This window comes from Amphiura filiformis, chromosome 14, assembly GCF_039555335.1.
Source record: "Amphiura filiformis chromosome 14, Afil_fr2py, whole genome shotgun sequence".
NCBI lineage: Eukaryota > Metazoa > Echinodermata > Ophiuroidea > Amphilepidida > Amphiuridae > Amphiura > Amphiura filiformis.
Window position 1 is genome coordinate 28,653,242 of NC_092641.1, and position 17,032 is coordinate 28,670,273.

Below are 17,032 nucleotides of genomic sequence, written 5' to 3' on the forward strand. Positions count from 1 at the left end.
GAACTGGGCATAGACGGAGAGACACTGGGCTATTCCTGTTGAAATCCATACTCCATCCCACCTATGGAAGACATGACATTAATCTTCCACACAGGGGGTGTGAATTTCAAATGGAGTTACCATCGTCCTATGTCAATATTAATAATTCAATACTAAATTAAAGAGCTGGGAGTAGATGGAGAGACATTAGGCTATTCTATTTGAAATCCATAAACCCCCTATGGAAGACATGACATTAATCTTCCACACAGGGGGTGTGAATTTCAAATGGAGTTACCAACCGTCCTATGTCAACATTAACTATTCAATACTAAATTAAAGAACAGGGAGTAGACAGAGACATACATATATTGAAATTGTTGAAATCCATACACCCCCTATGGAAGACATGACCCTAATCTTCCACACAGGGGTTGTGAATTTCAATTGGGGTTACCAGAATGGGTGGTTCCATTTATAATCTACACCCCTGTGTGGTAATGTTTTCCATAGGGGTGGATGGATTTCAACTAGAATAGCCCATTATATGCGATCCGTCAAACATAAAATCAGTCGTATGTCAACTATATTCAATGTTGACCTTTCTCCATTTATTACAAACAGCAAACACAATATGTCGCTGAAAGTCACATCAAATTGAAATTAGTACTTTCTTAAGTTCTAAGACTTAACAATTTTCTTTGAGCATAAACCACAAGCTACTTTTGGTAAAATCTCTACACTTATTTTTCACGACATCGTAATACTCATTGTGCCTGATCGCACCACATTAACAATAACTGGTACCAGTAAGTGTAATTCATTTTCATTATTGAAGCTTAATTACACTCTGCCTGGAGGCTGACACGGTTGGGTAAAATTTACCATTACCAGTGACCTTTCAAAAAGGGAACTATTATTTACCAGGTAATTATGAGAAATCACAGTATACTAGTCTTCTGGAAATTTGGGATGTGTTTTGCATATATATTTATAAAAAATATTGCTTGAAAAAAATATTGTGTGATATCCGTGTCCATATATCTGTAAGTGGGGGTGTCTATGCGACTCTCTCTTTCTCTCTCTCTGGTTTTGTGTCCATTTTTCTATGACTGTATCCATCTCTCTCTGACACAGTCTGTTGTCTGTTCCTGTCTGCTGTCTCTTGTCTGTAGTCTCTCTCTGTTTCTGTCTGTCTCTTGCCCCCTCCTTCCCTCTCTGGTTCCTAAATTTTCTATAGGGCAGTGTCCATTTTTCTATGACTGTATGCATGTCCGCCCATCTGTCTGTTGACAGTCTGTTGTCTGTCCCAGTCTGCTGTCTCTTGTATGTGGTCTTTCTCTGTTTCTGTCTGTCATTTTCTCTTGCCCCCTCTTTCCCTCTCTGGTTCCCTAAATTTTCTTTAGGTAGTAAAGGGCAGTATCCTTTACAAAATATTGATGCAATTGCTTCAAAATAGTAGACACACTAATAAGCTTTTGCGGTGGTTTGGATGGGGGTACCATGTGCGATCCCAGAGTGTGGCATTTTGTGAGATTTGATGGGTTAAGGATGAATTCAAAACTCTACCTGCGGTTGGCTGCCAGTTCCGTCCAGTTGCTATTGTTCTAAATAATGGCAACCGGATGAAACCGCCGGTCAAGTTTTGATTTCATCCCTTAGTGACTATCCTGACAGAAGAGCTCTTACCTTGATCTGAGTCTGAAGTATGGCCTAGCCTGGGACTGCCTGATCTATGTCTTCCTATGAGTAAGGCTGGTGACGGAATGGGACTTGGCGTAGGTGATGATGTCAGAATTGATGGCAGAGGGCTCGGACTCTTCCTTGAACTTGACTTGGTGGGGACATCGCCGTCTGTTGCATCTCTGTGAATAATGGAGATTTGTAGAAAATCTGATTATGATCAAATTTCATGGAATACTGACAATTACTGGGAAGTACGTAACGTGCTCTTTCCCAGCATTTTTGGCCAGTACTTTCCTGTGTCACAACAATATCATATTATAATGGAGTAAACTGACACCTATATCATATACTGCGCAAAAAAAGTATCCTTACACTTGGAAAAATAATCACAATTGCCAAACTGAGCAATATTGGGGTAAATTTGTTTTTTTAATATATGCACTATCTAATCCTGCACATTATGACACCACATTGAATCCAATGTGACCTCAAGAAGTAAAGTTACAGATGAAGGTCCTGTTTTAAAAGTGACAAACTGGCCTATACAAGGTGCAAAATGATTCCAAAATGACAATGAAGCTTTATTTAAGGATGCACACAGGATCACTGAAGTGTTACATGGCCAAAATTGAGTTTTCATCACTAATGTCATCTTCAAACCGTATTTTATCTTGTCATTAATAGATTTTAAAGAAATCTTAAAATTTGAACCATAAGAAAAGCTATTTTAAAGACCCTTTTTCATTAAAAATTCGTCAAAATGCAAAAGCAAATAAATCATTGTTTTCCCGCAATAGATCGCGTTCTCGTGAACGCTGCATCTGCGGCGCACAGCTAGCAAAGACACGCACACATGGTCAACTGGATGGGCGAGGTGATTACTGATTGAGGCGCTGAGTCGCCAATCGCGATCACTACCGTATTTTATCGTATTGATCTCTTCCAAGGTAGGTAAAGCTTGCACCATTGCATTGTGAAACTGCAGGCCGACAGACCACCACCGTCCCCGTCCCAGAATCAGTAGGCCTACTCGATAAATTTCGCCAAAAAAGTGCTGATATAGTGGTATAAATTTTAGGTTTTTTTATATATGAACATAATAGTGAATTTTTTGTTTGTTTTTGTTTTGAAAAGTGAAAAGATGAAAGTTATCTGTAAGAAGTAGTTACCCGTAAGAAGCCCTGTAATGATTATGCAATCTGGTAGATACGATAGAAAACGTAGGCCCTAAATATTTTGCTAGTAGGCTAGACTTAACCCGTATAGTACATCATTAGGCTTATTATTTTATGTTTAAAAATTTGTTTTGTTATTTCATTCATTCATTCATTCATTCATTCATTCATTCATTCATTCATTTCATTGTTATTATTTGATTTACCAATTAGTTGGTGTAGTTGGACAAGAATATAGGCCTATTATATTAGCTTATATTTAATGCAGTCCCAGCCTTGGTCCATAAAAAACAGTTACTATAATACCGGTAGGCCTATAATTTAAAAAAAAATAATATTAGATACCTAAGGCCCTGAATAATGTTTCAAAGTTTTATTAAAACACGGATTTAAGATTCGTTTTCAAACGTTTTCTACTCCCGATTGACCGTTGACAATTCAATACATCATATCGACCATCTAGGCATAGGCCTACAACTCTAAGTCAAAAATGTCGATATTTGAAATCGGCATAGCGAAAGCACGCGCTTATGAAAGCATTTTCATGAATGTTTTAATGCTAAATAATAATTTCAAACGAGAAATATAATCGAAAATGCAAATTCGTGCTTTTTTTATAATCCATTTTAACTACATTTCCATTAGTAGGCCTATTAGGTCTACCATATACCATGATTGCGATAAAAGCCTTTTGTTTTACAACACTTTTTGTAATGTTTTGGCCGAATGCCTTTTTATTTGCAATGTTTGTCTGGCTTTCAACTTGCACGTTTATAGGGGGCCTAATGTTTTCTGCATACTTCAAAAGGTAAGCTGCTTTAAAACATTTCTCGTGAATGTTTTCATGCACTGTTTTAAACGCTCTTTATAGCATGATGCCTATATACGGTATATAGGCCTACTGCATAAACCACAATCTATAATTTAAAGCCATAAGTGTTCCGTTTTCTACTTTTGAAATTCGGTTTTGTTAGGCTATGTAAATGTCCGTGTTTTTTTTCTTCAGTTTTCTTGTGACCTCTCCGTGTTTTGCCCGTTTAACATATATAAAGGCCTACTTTTTGTCCGTTTTACAAGAAGTTTATTCAAGACATATTACAACTTTTACCCCACTTTTTACACGTTTATTTGATTGAAGACAACAACAGGTTTTTTTTTATTTTTGTTGTTGTAGTTTTATTCACTTTTTATGCGGTACAAAATATTTTACAACCTAGGCCTATAATAGGCCTATGACTTTTGTACGTGTTTGATATTCCGTAAAAAGTTAAAAATAAAATATGATAACAACAAACAATTACAATAACAAAAAACGAATATTGAGTATAAATGCGACACATCAGAATCCTTTAAAATTTTACTTGGGATTCCTGTGGTGTAGGCCTAGCTATATTCAAACGGTTGTTAAAATGCCTATCTTTGGCGCGGATGGGCCGCTGTGGTGCCTCTCAAGCACCAACTAAAAAGAAAAAGCAACACACAATATTTGTCAACACCAAAAAAAAAAAGAAAAAGAAAATCACCAAAAACGATAAATTAAAAACATTGCATTTTTAAAGCAATATTATGAAAATTAGTACAAAACAGAAATCGCAATTAGGGTAAATAGGCCTATACTCGGTCACTTAAGAAACAACCCGCTCTATTTCTTGTGTAAATAATTATAAAAGTTAGCTATATGGGAACGTGTATTCCCCACAACATCCGGTTTAACATACCCTGCATGACATCTTCCATTGAACTTGTATTGGAAGTACAAGGTCAAAAGGTCAAAGTTGACGACAACGCCTATTCTCGGTCAGTAAACTCCTATTCTCGGTCACCGTATAGTTTTTCTATACCTATTCTCGGTCATTCTCTTTGGAAGCCTGGTTGATCGGTATGATGCGGTTTTGATGACTTAAACGCATAATAAAAATACGTGTGCAGTGTTCTCAGATATATTGACAAGGACCGATCCTTTCAAAACGGTTTATTGGCAAAAATGTGAGCACCATCCGATCGGGGTCCGAGGCGGTCATATTTTTGTGGAGCGCACAGCGGAATGCGGTGGCACGCCCGACGCGTCGTGACTTTCTTTGTCGGCAGCTACCGCCGTCGGGCGCACCTGTAGGCTAACTTGACGCAGTATGATCAATGATGATGGTTAAATTAATGAAAGAGAACAATGACAGAACCAGTCCGGGGAACCAGGTAATATGATGTAGGCCTAGCTTTAAAAAGATTGAAGGACTAACCTAGATATATTATTCAATTTGACGATCCTAAATGTCCTTTCTAAAAAAAAGAGCGGTATCGCGGTAGTCGGGTGATCGATTCGCAGCGCTTTACTAATTATTATTAGGCACAATCATGGTGACCCAAGTCTGCATGCGCAAGAGGGCTGTCAACTCTCGGCCGACTAAAAAATTGTTTAAGTAGGTGGTTGTGGCCTATAATAACCTAGAAACATTTTTTAAACCAAATGTATCTTTTCTCCCCCTCTTTTTAAAACAAAATTGCTATTGCAATACCGGATACCGCGCCGTCCAATGCCACATGTTAATATTCAGATTTTTTTTCTCACTTTATTCTTTGGACGATCCGTATGATTTTACCTTGGCGTGATGCGTGAGAGTTGACATTGCTTAGGGGCTGTGCATAATTATGAGCCTTGTGGGAGGGTAAGGGGGCTGGCAAGCCAGAAATAATTAATTCAAGACAAGCGACTCCCGATCAGGGTTGATTTGTATGTCCCTACCCCTTAATATTGTCACATTTTACGATGTTAATGAATATTAACATTTTCGTACATTTTATGTCTATCTATTACCTGACAACTAATGGTTTAATTGCTTTTAAAATAATACCAGAAAGTTAGAACTATCAATTAGCTACATACTGATACCAAAATGAATTCATTTTCATCATTAAAACTTGAGTTTTGGAGATTTGGATGTCCCTACACCCCTTAATATTGTCATATTTTACGCTGTTAGACATGGAATAATAACATTTTTCTCATATTTTATGTCTATCTACCTGACAACTAATGGTTTAATTGCTTTTAAAATATTACTAGAAAGTTAGAACTATCCATTAGCTACTTATTGTTACCAAAATGAATTAATTTTCATCAATAAAACTTGAGTTTTGGTGATTTGAATGTCCCCTACACCTTAATATTGTCATATTTTACGCTGCTACACATGAAAAATTTATATTGTTTAACATTTTATGTCTATCCAACAAAGAACTAATGGTTATTTTGCTTCAAAAGATTACAACAACCAAATAGCTATATATTGATGCCAAAATGAATAAATTATAATGAATAAACGCAAGTTATATTGGTTTGTACGCCCCTACCCCTTAATATTGTCATATTTTACGCTGTTAGACATTGGAAAATTAACATTTTCTCACATTTTATGTCTATCTGATGGTTTTTCAGTTAAAAATAATACTGGAAAGTTAGAACAATAAATTAGCTACATGTTGATACCAAAATGAATTCATTATTATGAGTAAAGGTTGAGTTATGGTGGTTTTTTTTCCCCTAACCCTTAATAATACCATATTTGACATGGTTATACATGGAAAATTAACCTTTTCTTACATTTTAAGTCTATCTACCTGACAATTAATGTTTGCTTTGCTTTAAAATAATACTAAAACGTTTGAACAATCAATTAGCTACATTTTAATTCCAAAATGAATTCATTATCACGAGTTGAAGTTGAGTTATGATGGTTTATATTTCCCCTACCCCTTAATATTGTTACACACGCTGCTACATGTGGAAAAGTAACTATTTTTTACATTTTCAGACTATTTTCCTGACAAGCAGTGGTTGATCTCACCCGCACCTATAAATATTCAAAATATTACATGAATGGTAACTTACCAAACACATTTTGTTAATAGAACTTATATAGTTCAGCCGAGTGACATATCAAGACACGTGAAACACCCCAACCCCGAACCCTATACACACCCCACACCTACCCCCACATACCCACACCCCCCCCCAAACCCACACAAAACAAACCAACATGCAAACAAACATGCACATCATATAAATCTTTGAACCAGAACATCAATGTTTGCCTAGATATTCTTGATATTAAAAAACAAAATTAAAAATGGAAACTTAATATTGAAAATAGAAATTGGCACAATAGTAAAATTTGAAGCCTGTGTCAAAAAAACACCCACCATACACATTGTTGTGAAAAATCTGATTTTCTATTAGCGTATGGACTGGCTAATTCCAATCATGATGTAATGAATCCTATGTTTGCTTTCAAATAATACTAGGAAGTTAGAACAATCAATTAGCTACATATTCATACCAAAATAAATTCATTATTATGAGTAAAAGTTGAGTTATGGGAATTTATATCTCCCCTACCCCCTTAATTTTGTCCTATTTTCGTGATTTTATGTGATTATACGTCCATATATAAAATGACCTGTAAAAAATGTGATACCACAATTTGAAACCACTACCTACCTAGCCGTAGGTGTGAATGAACTCCTTATTTAGGGCCCCTGTGTGATCTTGCTCCTGGACTAAACCATTATAAGAATATCACAATAGCGCAAATATAATCCTCTAGGAGAATTCAAAAAATAGCATAATTGCGCTAATAACGCGCTATGGAGCCTAAACCATTTACAGAATAGCACAATAGCGCTAATAGCACGCTGCCTAAACCATTTTAAGAGTAGCACAATATCGCTAATAACAAACTATAAGGCCTAAACCATTTTAAGAATAGTACAATGGCGCTATCAGCATCCCTCCAAGTGTACTAGAAGTCAAAAATAACATAATTGCGATAATAGCATAATTGCATTATAGGCCCCCACGACCCTCAAACCATTTCCAGAGCACAATAGCACTAATAGCACGCTATAAGGCCTAAACCATAGAACTAATAGCACGCTATAAGGCCTAAACCATTTTAATAATAACACAACAGTGCTAATAACATCCCTTAAAGTGTAGGCCTAATAGGAGAACTCAAAAATAGCATAGGCCTAATTGCGCTTAATAACATTTAAAGCCATTTTAATGTCCCTAATGGTTTTATATTCTAAGTCCTCAAAAAATAACACTGTCGAGGCACAAATAGCATACCCATGAAAATAGCGGTGCTATTTGTGCTAATAATATGTGTATAATGTAATTAACAAAATTGCGCTATCGCACGTGTAGGTCCAAGGAGAGTGTATGCTATCTGCGTAATTGTGAGTTATAGCGCCTTTCTCGGTCCAGGGCAGGAGCCATTTTTGCAGACAAAATAATGACATTGTTTACCCAATTTTTCCGACCGAGAATACGACAGGATAGGAGGGGTAAGGAAGGAGTAGGGGGGGTGTCGAGGCGCTACCGACGGTCACAAATAATTTCTCATCGCTCATTTGTATTCGACAAATGGCTATAATCAAGCCTTTTACAGAAAAATGCAACACTCTCATGTGCGCATGCATGCTCATTTCTAGGACGCACGGCAACAACGATGTCAACATAGGCCTAGCTCAAACGGTTGAACACTGACCAAGAATAGGAATGCCAACGGAATTCGTATGCCTATTATCGGACACTCCTGTTTCTATGGGAATTTACATAAATACAACACCAATCATTTGCTATGGTGTTATTTACGATGCAGATGGATCAACTTGTTAAAATTAAAGCTTTAAAACATGGTAAAATGCATGTACAATTTCGCATCACTGATTATATTACAATATCACCATTTTAAACCTCTTAAATGACGTTATTATATTTTTTAATGCCGATATTTCAGGTCACCATACAATCTAAAAGCTATTATTTGAGGTGAGCTGTGCTGCCGTGACCTTGAAAAGTCATCAAAACCTGCAGCACCGCACGGCTAAATGGTTTATAGTCGCAAAGTTCGGAAGACACGGCTAAAATTAAAGCAACGATCGTCAGCGGTAAAACTGACCGAGAATAGGCGTGTGACCGAGAATAGGCGTATTGACCCTATCATGATTATGTCTCAATTTATTCATAAAACTTCCTGATTATCTGCTAAAATAATTGCTTGTCAGTTATTCTATGCTAATTTTAATGTTCTGGTGTCCGCAAATTTTGATACAGAGCATGATCTTTTTTTTATACGGAACAGAACAAAATTGTGCTTAAATAATCATGGTTTCGCTCGCGGCAACACGACCATGCACTGTGCAACTTATTCGCGTAACCTGTCTGTCTGTCCGCAAGGCCCTGTCGCTCCTCAAACGCCGACGCCGACACCGCGACCTTGCCGGAAGCTCTGCTGCACCATGGAAACAAGACTGCAGTAAATAAAATGGCTGCACCATGTGGATACACATCTGCCGAATGTGCACGGATAATTTTGTCATATTGTATTTTTTACCTTCTAAATCACCAAAAAAATGCCAATCTGCTGCAGTTGGACGCCCCTTCTCATTTTCTAACTTGACCAAACGTCACAAGTCACCGGATTATATCTTTATGGAATAATCTTCAAACATGTACCTAAAATCCGCTGTCTTTTTCTAAATCGCGATTTTCGGCAAGTTCACTTTTGACCACTTTTAACCATTTTTGGTCCGCCATAGCGTCTAAATGAAGCATCACTGAGGTAAGTTTTTAAGTCAAACGTTTAGATATGGCCAAAATCTAGATAGTGTTTTTTAATTTTTTAAATTAGGGCCTAGAACTTTTTTATCACCCATGATTCAAAAATTTGAACACGGGTCACACGTTTTTACTGATTTTTTGCCTATATTTTAAAAACTAAGCAAAATTTTGAAAAAATAAAAAAACACTTTCTAGATTTATTTGTCTTAATTAATAAAATTCATGTTTTACAGTTTTTGATTTTCAAATAATTTTTTTATGGCGGACCAAAAATTTTTGGTCAAAAATCCGCTTTTTTGGGATTTTTTCAAAATTGTAGTTTCTGACCCAAAACTGACATTTTAAATGGATTTATGAGCTCATTTCCATTCAAAAAATGTATACTTTTATATACTTTACATAAATAGTTTTCGAGTTATGAGGTGAATAATAATGGATAATTAGTGACCCTGTGTGCCTCCTTAAAGAAGTTTTAATTTCAGGTTTTACTTCTCTGCACTTTTTGTAACTTTCATTTTATTTGTCAGTTCTTTTGTTTCAGTTTTCTTTTGTTCCTTTTGTTTTTAAACTAAAGGCACACATAAATTAGCCATTCACCACTCTCAAACCAGATGTCTTGTCTTTGGAGTTTTGAATAGGCCAGTTTGTCACTTTTAAAACTGGAACTTCGTCTAATCGAATGCTTGTAACTTTGCTTCTTGAAGTCACATTGATTCAATGGAGTGTCATAATGTGCCGGATGAGATAGTGCATCTATTAAACAAATATATTTACCCAAATATGGTTTAGTTTTAAAATTAGGATTTTTCTTCCAAGTGTAAGGATACTTTTTTGGTGCAGTATACATGTGGGGTGTGGTATGTAGATTTCAGATTGAATAGAAGGGTAACTGTTACAAAGCATAAAAGGGTTCACTTTGCTGACACTAATAAAAATAAGATGAAACCAAGCAGATAACACTACACACACTTTAATCATTCCTGTCATATTTCAATCATAACACCAAATAATACCTATATATACCATTACCATAACATATCCATTAAAACTTGGCACACATGTCAAGAATATTTTACAATTTACATCTCCCTAAATCTCCAAGACGATGTCATCAATTGTATTTTGGTGCAAACTGAAATGTTTTTGGGACATAAAAATATATAAAAGCATGTTGTCATCGCTTATCGAGAAAGAGATGAGGAGATATTAAGGTATGTTTTTTTCTAAAAACAATATTGACTTTTGACATCCATTACTGCATGTCTGCACGTTTTGGTCTTTACTATAATTTGCTGTTCCATCATCCCAACTTTCGTATTATCTTGTGGTGGTGTTGCCTCACATAATTCTAAGATCAAAGCCTGCTATACTCTATGTTTTAATCTTTCTACTTCTTGCTATGCTGTTTTCAATGCTTTCAGAATTTTCATTGCACTCACACCTAATTGATGCCTTTAAACGCATGCATATATATGCCAGCTTTCAGTGAACCCTCACCTTTTAAAGCTGTACCCAGTGAAAATGCCACATATGTTGCTGACTGCACACTAGTTAAATGCATATAGGGCTATTGCCTAAATCCATTACAAGTAATTTATTTCCAAGTTTGCTAACTTTTCAAAGTCTGCAAATGTCCGTTTTTTCCTTTTTTAAAACCTACCTTCCTGATGTTCCTCTTCTTCGGTGGATCTGATCCTTATGTGAGCCACTAGGGCTCTGTGGGGGTAAGCCATGCAAACCTCTATATAGGACAACAAACATAAAATGAGCTAGGTAACACATGGTACCAAACATGCTTTCAAATCAAAAGAAAATAAGATCAAGGGTTCATATTTATGTTTCAAGCCAATTTAAAGGAAGGAAATTACCGTATTCAACCTAATTAGTGCCCTGGGTACTTAAGGGGGTACTACACCCCTGCGCAATTTTGTACCTATTTTTTTCTCAAAAATTATAGCGCATTGATGACAAGTAAAATATGTATATTATAGGGGCAAGGACTACAACTACTGCACTGGAAATTTGATTTCATCACATACAACAATTGTGGAGTTACAGTCAAAAATGAGGGAAAACCAATATTTGATCAATAAATCAATAACTACTTGCCTTGAGTTGCTGAATTTTCAGTGCAGCAGTTGTAGCCCTTGCCCTATAATATACATATCTTACTTGTCACCAATGTGCTATAGTTTTTGAGAAAAATGCAAAAATAGCCACAAAATTGGCCAGGGGTGTAGTACCCCCTTAAGTCAGTCACTTAAGGGGCAGCTTAGACAGTCGTCACTTGACAAATTCTGTAGGGGGCACTTATTAAGGGAGGGTGATAATTAGGTCGAATACAGTAGGAATACTGTAGTAAATAAAATATATATATCAAAATAATAAAACAAAGAAAAGACAGTTTGAATGGCATGACTCACAGCTAAAATAAACAGAACTATGATATTATTTGAAAATAATTCAAATTTTTATGTAACCATGAGATGCAGCATAATGGGCATTATATAGGTATATATAAGCATGCATTATCATCAATGAATTCAACATCACTTTGCTGCCGTTTATATGGGGAAAAATTCAAGCAGCACTTAAGGGAGACAATTTCACTCCACATACACAATATTATGGGGAAAGCACATGACATTAAAAGCAGCTAAATTGACAGGTCTTTCAATAAGGGTCTTCAGTTAATTTTATGGATTCACAATACTGATATATGCACATACATAGACCCAGCTTTAACCACCGTTTATCAGTGGGAGCTGGTAGCCTAATGGATAAGGCGTCCGTCTAGATATCGGAAGGTCGTGGGTTCGATTCCCATGCCGCACATTCCCTTGCTTTTTTCAAGTTGGATTGTGTGTCGGTCGGGATTTGTGTTTATTTGTTGTCATGTTTAATTGTAACACTTTGGGTTGGTTAAACTGTTCACTCTTTCTTATTAAATATATTCAGTTTCCTCTTGTAGCGAGCAATCGTTCCCCATTGTGTTTATTTGTTCTTGTGCAGGATGCGATCCCCATTACCTACTTTACTTAATTATACTGGGGAAACGATTAAGCATCAATAATGATCTCCTGCACATGCGTACTTGCGTAATCCTTGTGTGTGTGTATTGTATACCATGACTGCTATAACATTAGACCCAGCTTTAACCACCGCTTATCAGTGGGAGCTGGTAGCCTAATGGATAAGGCGTCCGTCTAGATATCGGAAGGTCGTGGGTTCGATTCCCATGCCGGCACATTCCCTTGCTTTTTTTCAAGTTGGATTGTGTGTCGGTCGGGATTTGTGTTTATTTGTTGTCATGTTTAATTGTAACACTTTGGGTTGGTTAAACTGTTCACTCTTTCTTATTAAATATATTCAGTTTCCTCTTGTAGCGAGCAATCGTTCCCCATTGTGTTTATTTGTTCTTGTGCAGGATGCGTATCCCCATTACCTACTTTACTTAATTATACTGGGGAAACGATTAACATCAATAATGATCTCCTGCACATGCATTTGCGTAATACTTGTGTGTGTGTATTGTATACCATGACTGCTATAACATTAGACCCAGCTTTAACCACCGTTTATCAGTGGGAGCTGGTAGCCTAATGGATAAGGCGTCCGTCTAGATATCGGAAGGTCGTGGGTTCGATTCCCATGCCGGCACATTACCTTGCTTTTTTTTCAAGTTGGATTGTGTGTCGGTCGGGATTTGTGTTTATTTGTTGTCATGTTTAATTGTAACACTTTGGGTTGGTTAAACTGTTCACTCTTTCTTATATGCACATACTCAAAGGCGTAACCAATTTTAAAGCTGCTTATCATATACAAAAAAAACTCTGATGTCCTACTAGGGAGGGGAAATCAGACAGAGTATTAAAACAGACAAGAGTATGAGAATTGTCAGAATTGCATTTTTTTCTCTATAGAAATTTGCTTATTTTGAGGAGGGAGTGATGATAGTATATTGCACTATTCACACCCCTATCACTAGGATCCACAACTTGCTCACCTATCAAGGCACAGTTCTTTAACCCCAATACATTTGTACATTAATTGCATGACCTTTGAAAATTTGAGTAGAAAAACTCATACTCTAACTTGAGGTCAAATTTTGCACTACGATTGTTTAATTGAGGTTATTGAACTATGCCATTGGGATGAGGTCAATGTGGTCCATAGTGTATGGAATACATGACCGTAATCTTCCACACAGAGGGTGTGAATTTCAAATGGAGTCACACATTCAGGTAACCCCATTTGTCATTTACACTCCCTGTGTATGTCTTCCATAGGGGGTGTATGTGCGGACTTCAACTGGAATAGCCTATTCCTCTCACAGGTGCAGTTTCTTATTAACCTCTCATCTATGTAAGAACATCAAACATGTATTAGGAAGGCTGGTTGCAATTAGTGCATATAGCCACCATATTAATTTCTTATCATTATTTGATGAACATGTCTACCAAACTTTTAAAATCATCAGGAAGGCTGGTTGCAATTAGCGCATATAGCCACCATATTAATTTCTTATCATTATTTGATGACAATGTCTACCAAACGTTTATAAAGTCACCAACATTCAAAACATTCTCATCACTACCTCATCAAAATATTTAGCACAAGTCTGTACTTAGATTGTGAATACCCAAACAGGGGTTAACACCTTACTCTTTTTTGAACTGGCTGCATAATACATGGCTCTCTGTACTCAAGACTGATGGCTTAACATCCCCTCCAAAGGAATGGGTACTCTCATGGTTCATTTACCCAATTCTAAATCTACAATGGGGGAGACCAGAAGGTTGAATTTAATCTACAGATGTTGCCAATTAAATTCAGACTTCCCCCAATCAATACCCTGTAATTTGCCACCAATAGGAATTGAATTTAAAAAATGAAACAATCCCATACTTTTATCCATTTCTCATACTTTCTGTCTGATTTCTCATAAAAAGTTGCCCCTGTGTCTCATGACCTTTTACCTTTGCTCCTTATATCTCCGCAGCGACGACCCAGCACCAGCAGCTTCTTTCCTCGCATCTTGAATAGCCACTTGGGCACTGGCTAGGTTGGCTGCGAAGGAGGGTTGTCTTGATGCCGGCTTCCTACTAGGGGACCCTGTGGCTGCTGCAGGAGACTGCTTCACACTGCCTGGTTTATAATGTGCTGCCAGTGCTAGGATGAGTCTCATTATGGCCTTCAAGTTGCCATCTACTATGTCTGTGAAGAGATTTTGATCAAAGAAAATGTGTAAGTTAAGAAAAAGAAGCAAACTGCTAGAAAATATTTCAATTGATACATAGAAGCTTTCATCCTGGATCTCTAATGCAGCTGCTATATGTGTTGCTTGCAAACTCAGAGTCTGATACAGGAATTCTTAAAAGCGGTGGCTCGAGTGTCGAAACTGGTCAAAAGAGGTGGCAGGGGGTGACTGATATAATCAAAAACAAAAGCTGAATTTCCATCATTTAGATGTAGAGGGGCCCCAGTCTGGCCCCTGGATCCACCCCTGAAAAGAAGCGAGCACTGCACATATGATCATACAGGTTCAGTAGAGTTTTTTTGCCATCACAAAATATGCATGCAGTCTAAACAAGTCAGGCTTCTTCTTCTTCTGATGTTTAGGAGAGCTGTATAGGGGCAGAGATGTAAATGGGCATTGGGCAACATATCTATTTCATGAAACTTTAGGGAGGTTTGTTCAGGGAATAGGCTGTAGGGTATCACCCCCTCCTAAAAAGGTTTTTTGACTCTTTATGACGAATAAATAACCATCTTCCAATTCCAGAAATTTACAGAATTCCGTTAATTTTAGGAAAATTTACAGTGATTGAAATTGAACATTGTTGAGCTACATTCTCATTGGGGAAATTCAACTGCCTTTCTTGCAGTGTTTTGTGATTGGCGTCGCCCATGTTATATGAGACGATAGATGCACGACAGCGGCTAAAAATAATACCTTTATTCTCTAAATATCAAAGTAACACAGTCCCTGGATCTGTTTTATTTTCCTAAATGCATAACTCAATGTTACCTCCCCCTCACCTTTGGCTGACGTATGATGCATCCGTATCTTCTTCGAAGCCATAAACTGCAGCACTCTCTCCACATTGTCTCTCATTGCGGTAGTTGTTGCTGGGTTGTGCTCAACTCGTGCAAGAGACTCTCCAGCTATCAGGTTGTCATGGAAACAAACACCATTATATTATGTCAAAAGTATATAGTTTATAGGATTGTGAAGATTATCATCCATCCAGGTATATAGTTTATATTTGTCTATTTTTAAACTAAATTTTGAGTTGATGTTTGGAAGTGGTGTAATGGAGTGTTAGAAGTGGGGAAATCATTTGATGTTGAGTATATTTATAGAATATGACAATAGAATGCAATACAATAGTTGTTTTGATGGCATTAATTTACTTTGAGCAGATCTACACTACATTGATTCAATGTCTACGACAGAGCTACTCCCTATTCCAGAAAAATAGAGCACTAATTTTTCTGGATTGAAAAAATATTATCCTGTTTTGCCCAATGGAATATAGCAAAATCCTAATCCTTTAGTTAGTTCTAACTAGCTGTAAAAGTTAAAAATTTTAGTTTTGTTGGTCAATTTTTGGAAATAACAGCCAAAACTATGCATTTTTAAGCATTTTTGGTATGCTGTGGCAATCAAGCCCAAAGACTTTGTAGTATTGTACTAAGACTTATTTCAAGTTATGCATTCTAATTTTTGGAAAACACATTTTCCAATCTTTTTCATAACCAAAATTATCAAAAATAACTTAACATATTAAAATCCTATACTCAAGATTTAGAATGCTTAGACTTGTGCCACACATGTGTCTTACAATTTTGTGACTACAATTATAAGAAAACAAGCAACCCCGCTCAAATTGCAAAAATAATTAAATTCCAGGGGTTTATTGCCAGTTAGAGTTGTCAGTTGCCAGTTATTTTAAAATCCAAAACAATTCTGTACTTTTCTGGAATTGTGAGTGGACAGAGGAAGACAGAGATACAGACAGTCCGACAGGCAAAATAACACTTTTTGACCAATTTTGACATTTATAATCTATATCTCTATTTCCTTTCCTTCCTTCCTTTGAGAGTTGAGACACTTTCCAGATGAAGTTACATGTGACATCATGTACTAAACAGAAGTTCAGCATCATATGTGTTGTTAAGGTCCCAAATTAGATATAAGGCTATTGCAAAGTAAAGTGGTCATATTCTGTTCCCTCAAGTAGATCTATAAGATCAGTTGCTAACATATTTGTTCAACGGACCGACATGGGGCACATCCATATATCAGTATGTGTCATGTGTCTGTCAATAGACTCCATTTTTTGAGGCAAAGTCTACACCCAATGACCCTCTTTTTTATACACACTACACAGTGTCCCCCTTTTTACATCAGCTTACACCCAATGACCCTTTTTATAGACATTTTTAACAAATCTGGAATTTTTTTGCACGCTTCATGTGCATTTTAAATGAATTTAACGTTTTTGTAGCCATTTTAGCTTCAAATTTTTTTGTGCACATTTTTGCCCAGAAAGTTACCTTTTCA

The 17,032-nt window shown here is 36.6% G+C and overlaps 1 protein-coding gene across 4 annotated transcripts in view; it reads right to left on the bottom strand.

Moving 5' to 3' along the window:
• LOC140169902 (dixin-like) overlaps positions 1 to 17,032 on the bottom strand; it is a 113,539-nt gene that overhangs the window by 21,401 nt on the left and 75,106 nt on the right. For 3 of the 4 annotated variants that reach the window (XM_072193223.1, XM_072193224.1, XM_072193222.1), the window contains 4 exons: positions 15,505 to 15,630; positions 14,442 to 14,679; positions 11,123 to 11,203; positions 1,669 to 1,844 (listed from right to left, as the gene is read on the bottom strand). In XM_072193223.1, the coding sequence (XP_072049324.1) occupies positions 1,669 to 1,844; positions 11,123 to 11,203; positions 14,442 to 14,679; positions 15,505 to 15,630 (621 nt within the window). The remainder of the gene's footprint in view (positions 1 to 1,668; positions 1,845 to 11,122; positions 11,204 to 14,441; positions 14,680 to 15,504; positions 15,631 to 17,032) is intronic. The other variant, XM_072193225.1, reaches the window with a different exon arrangement.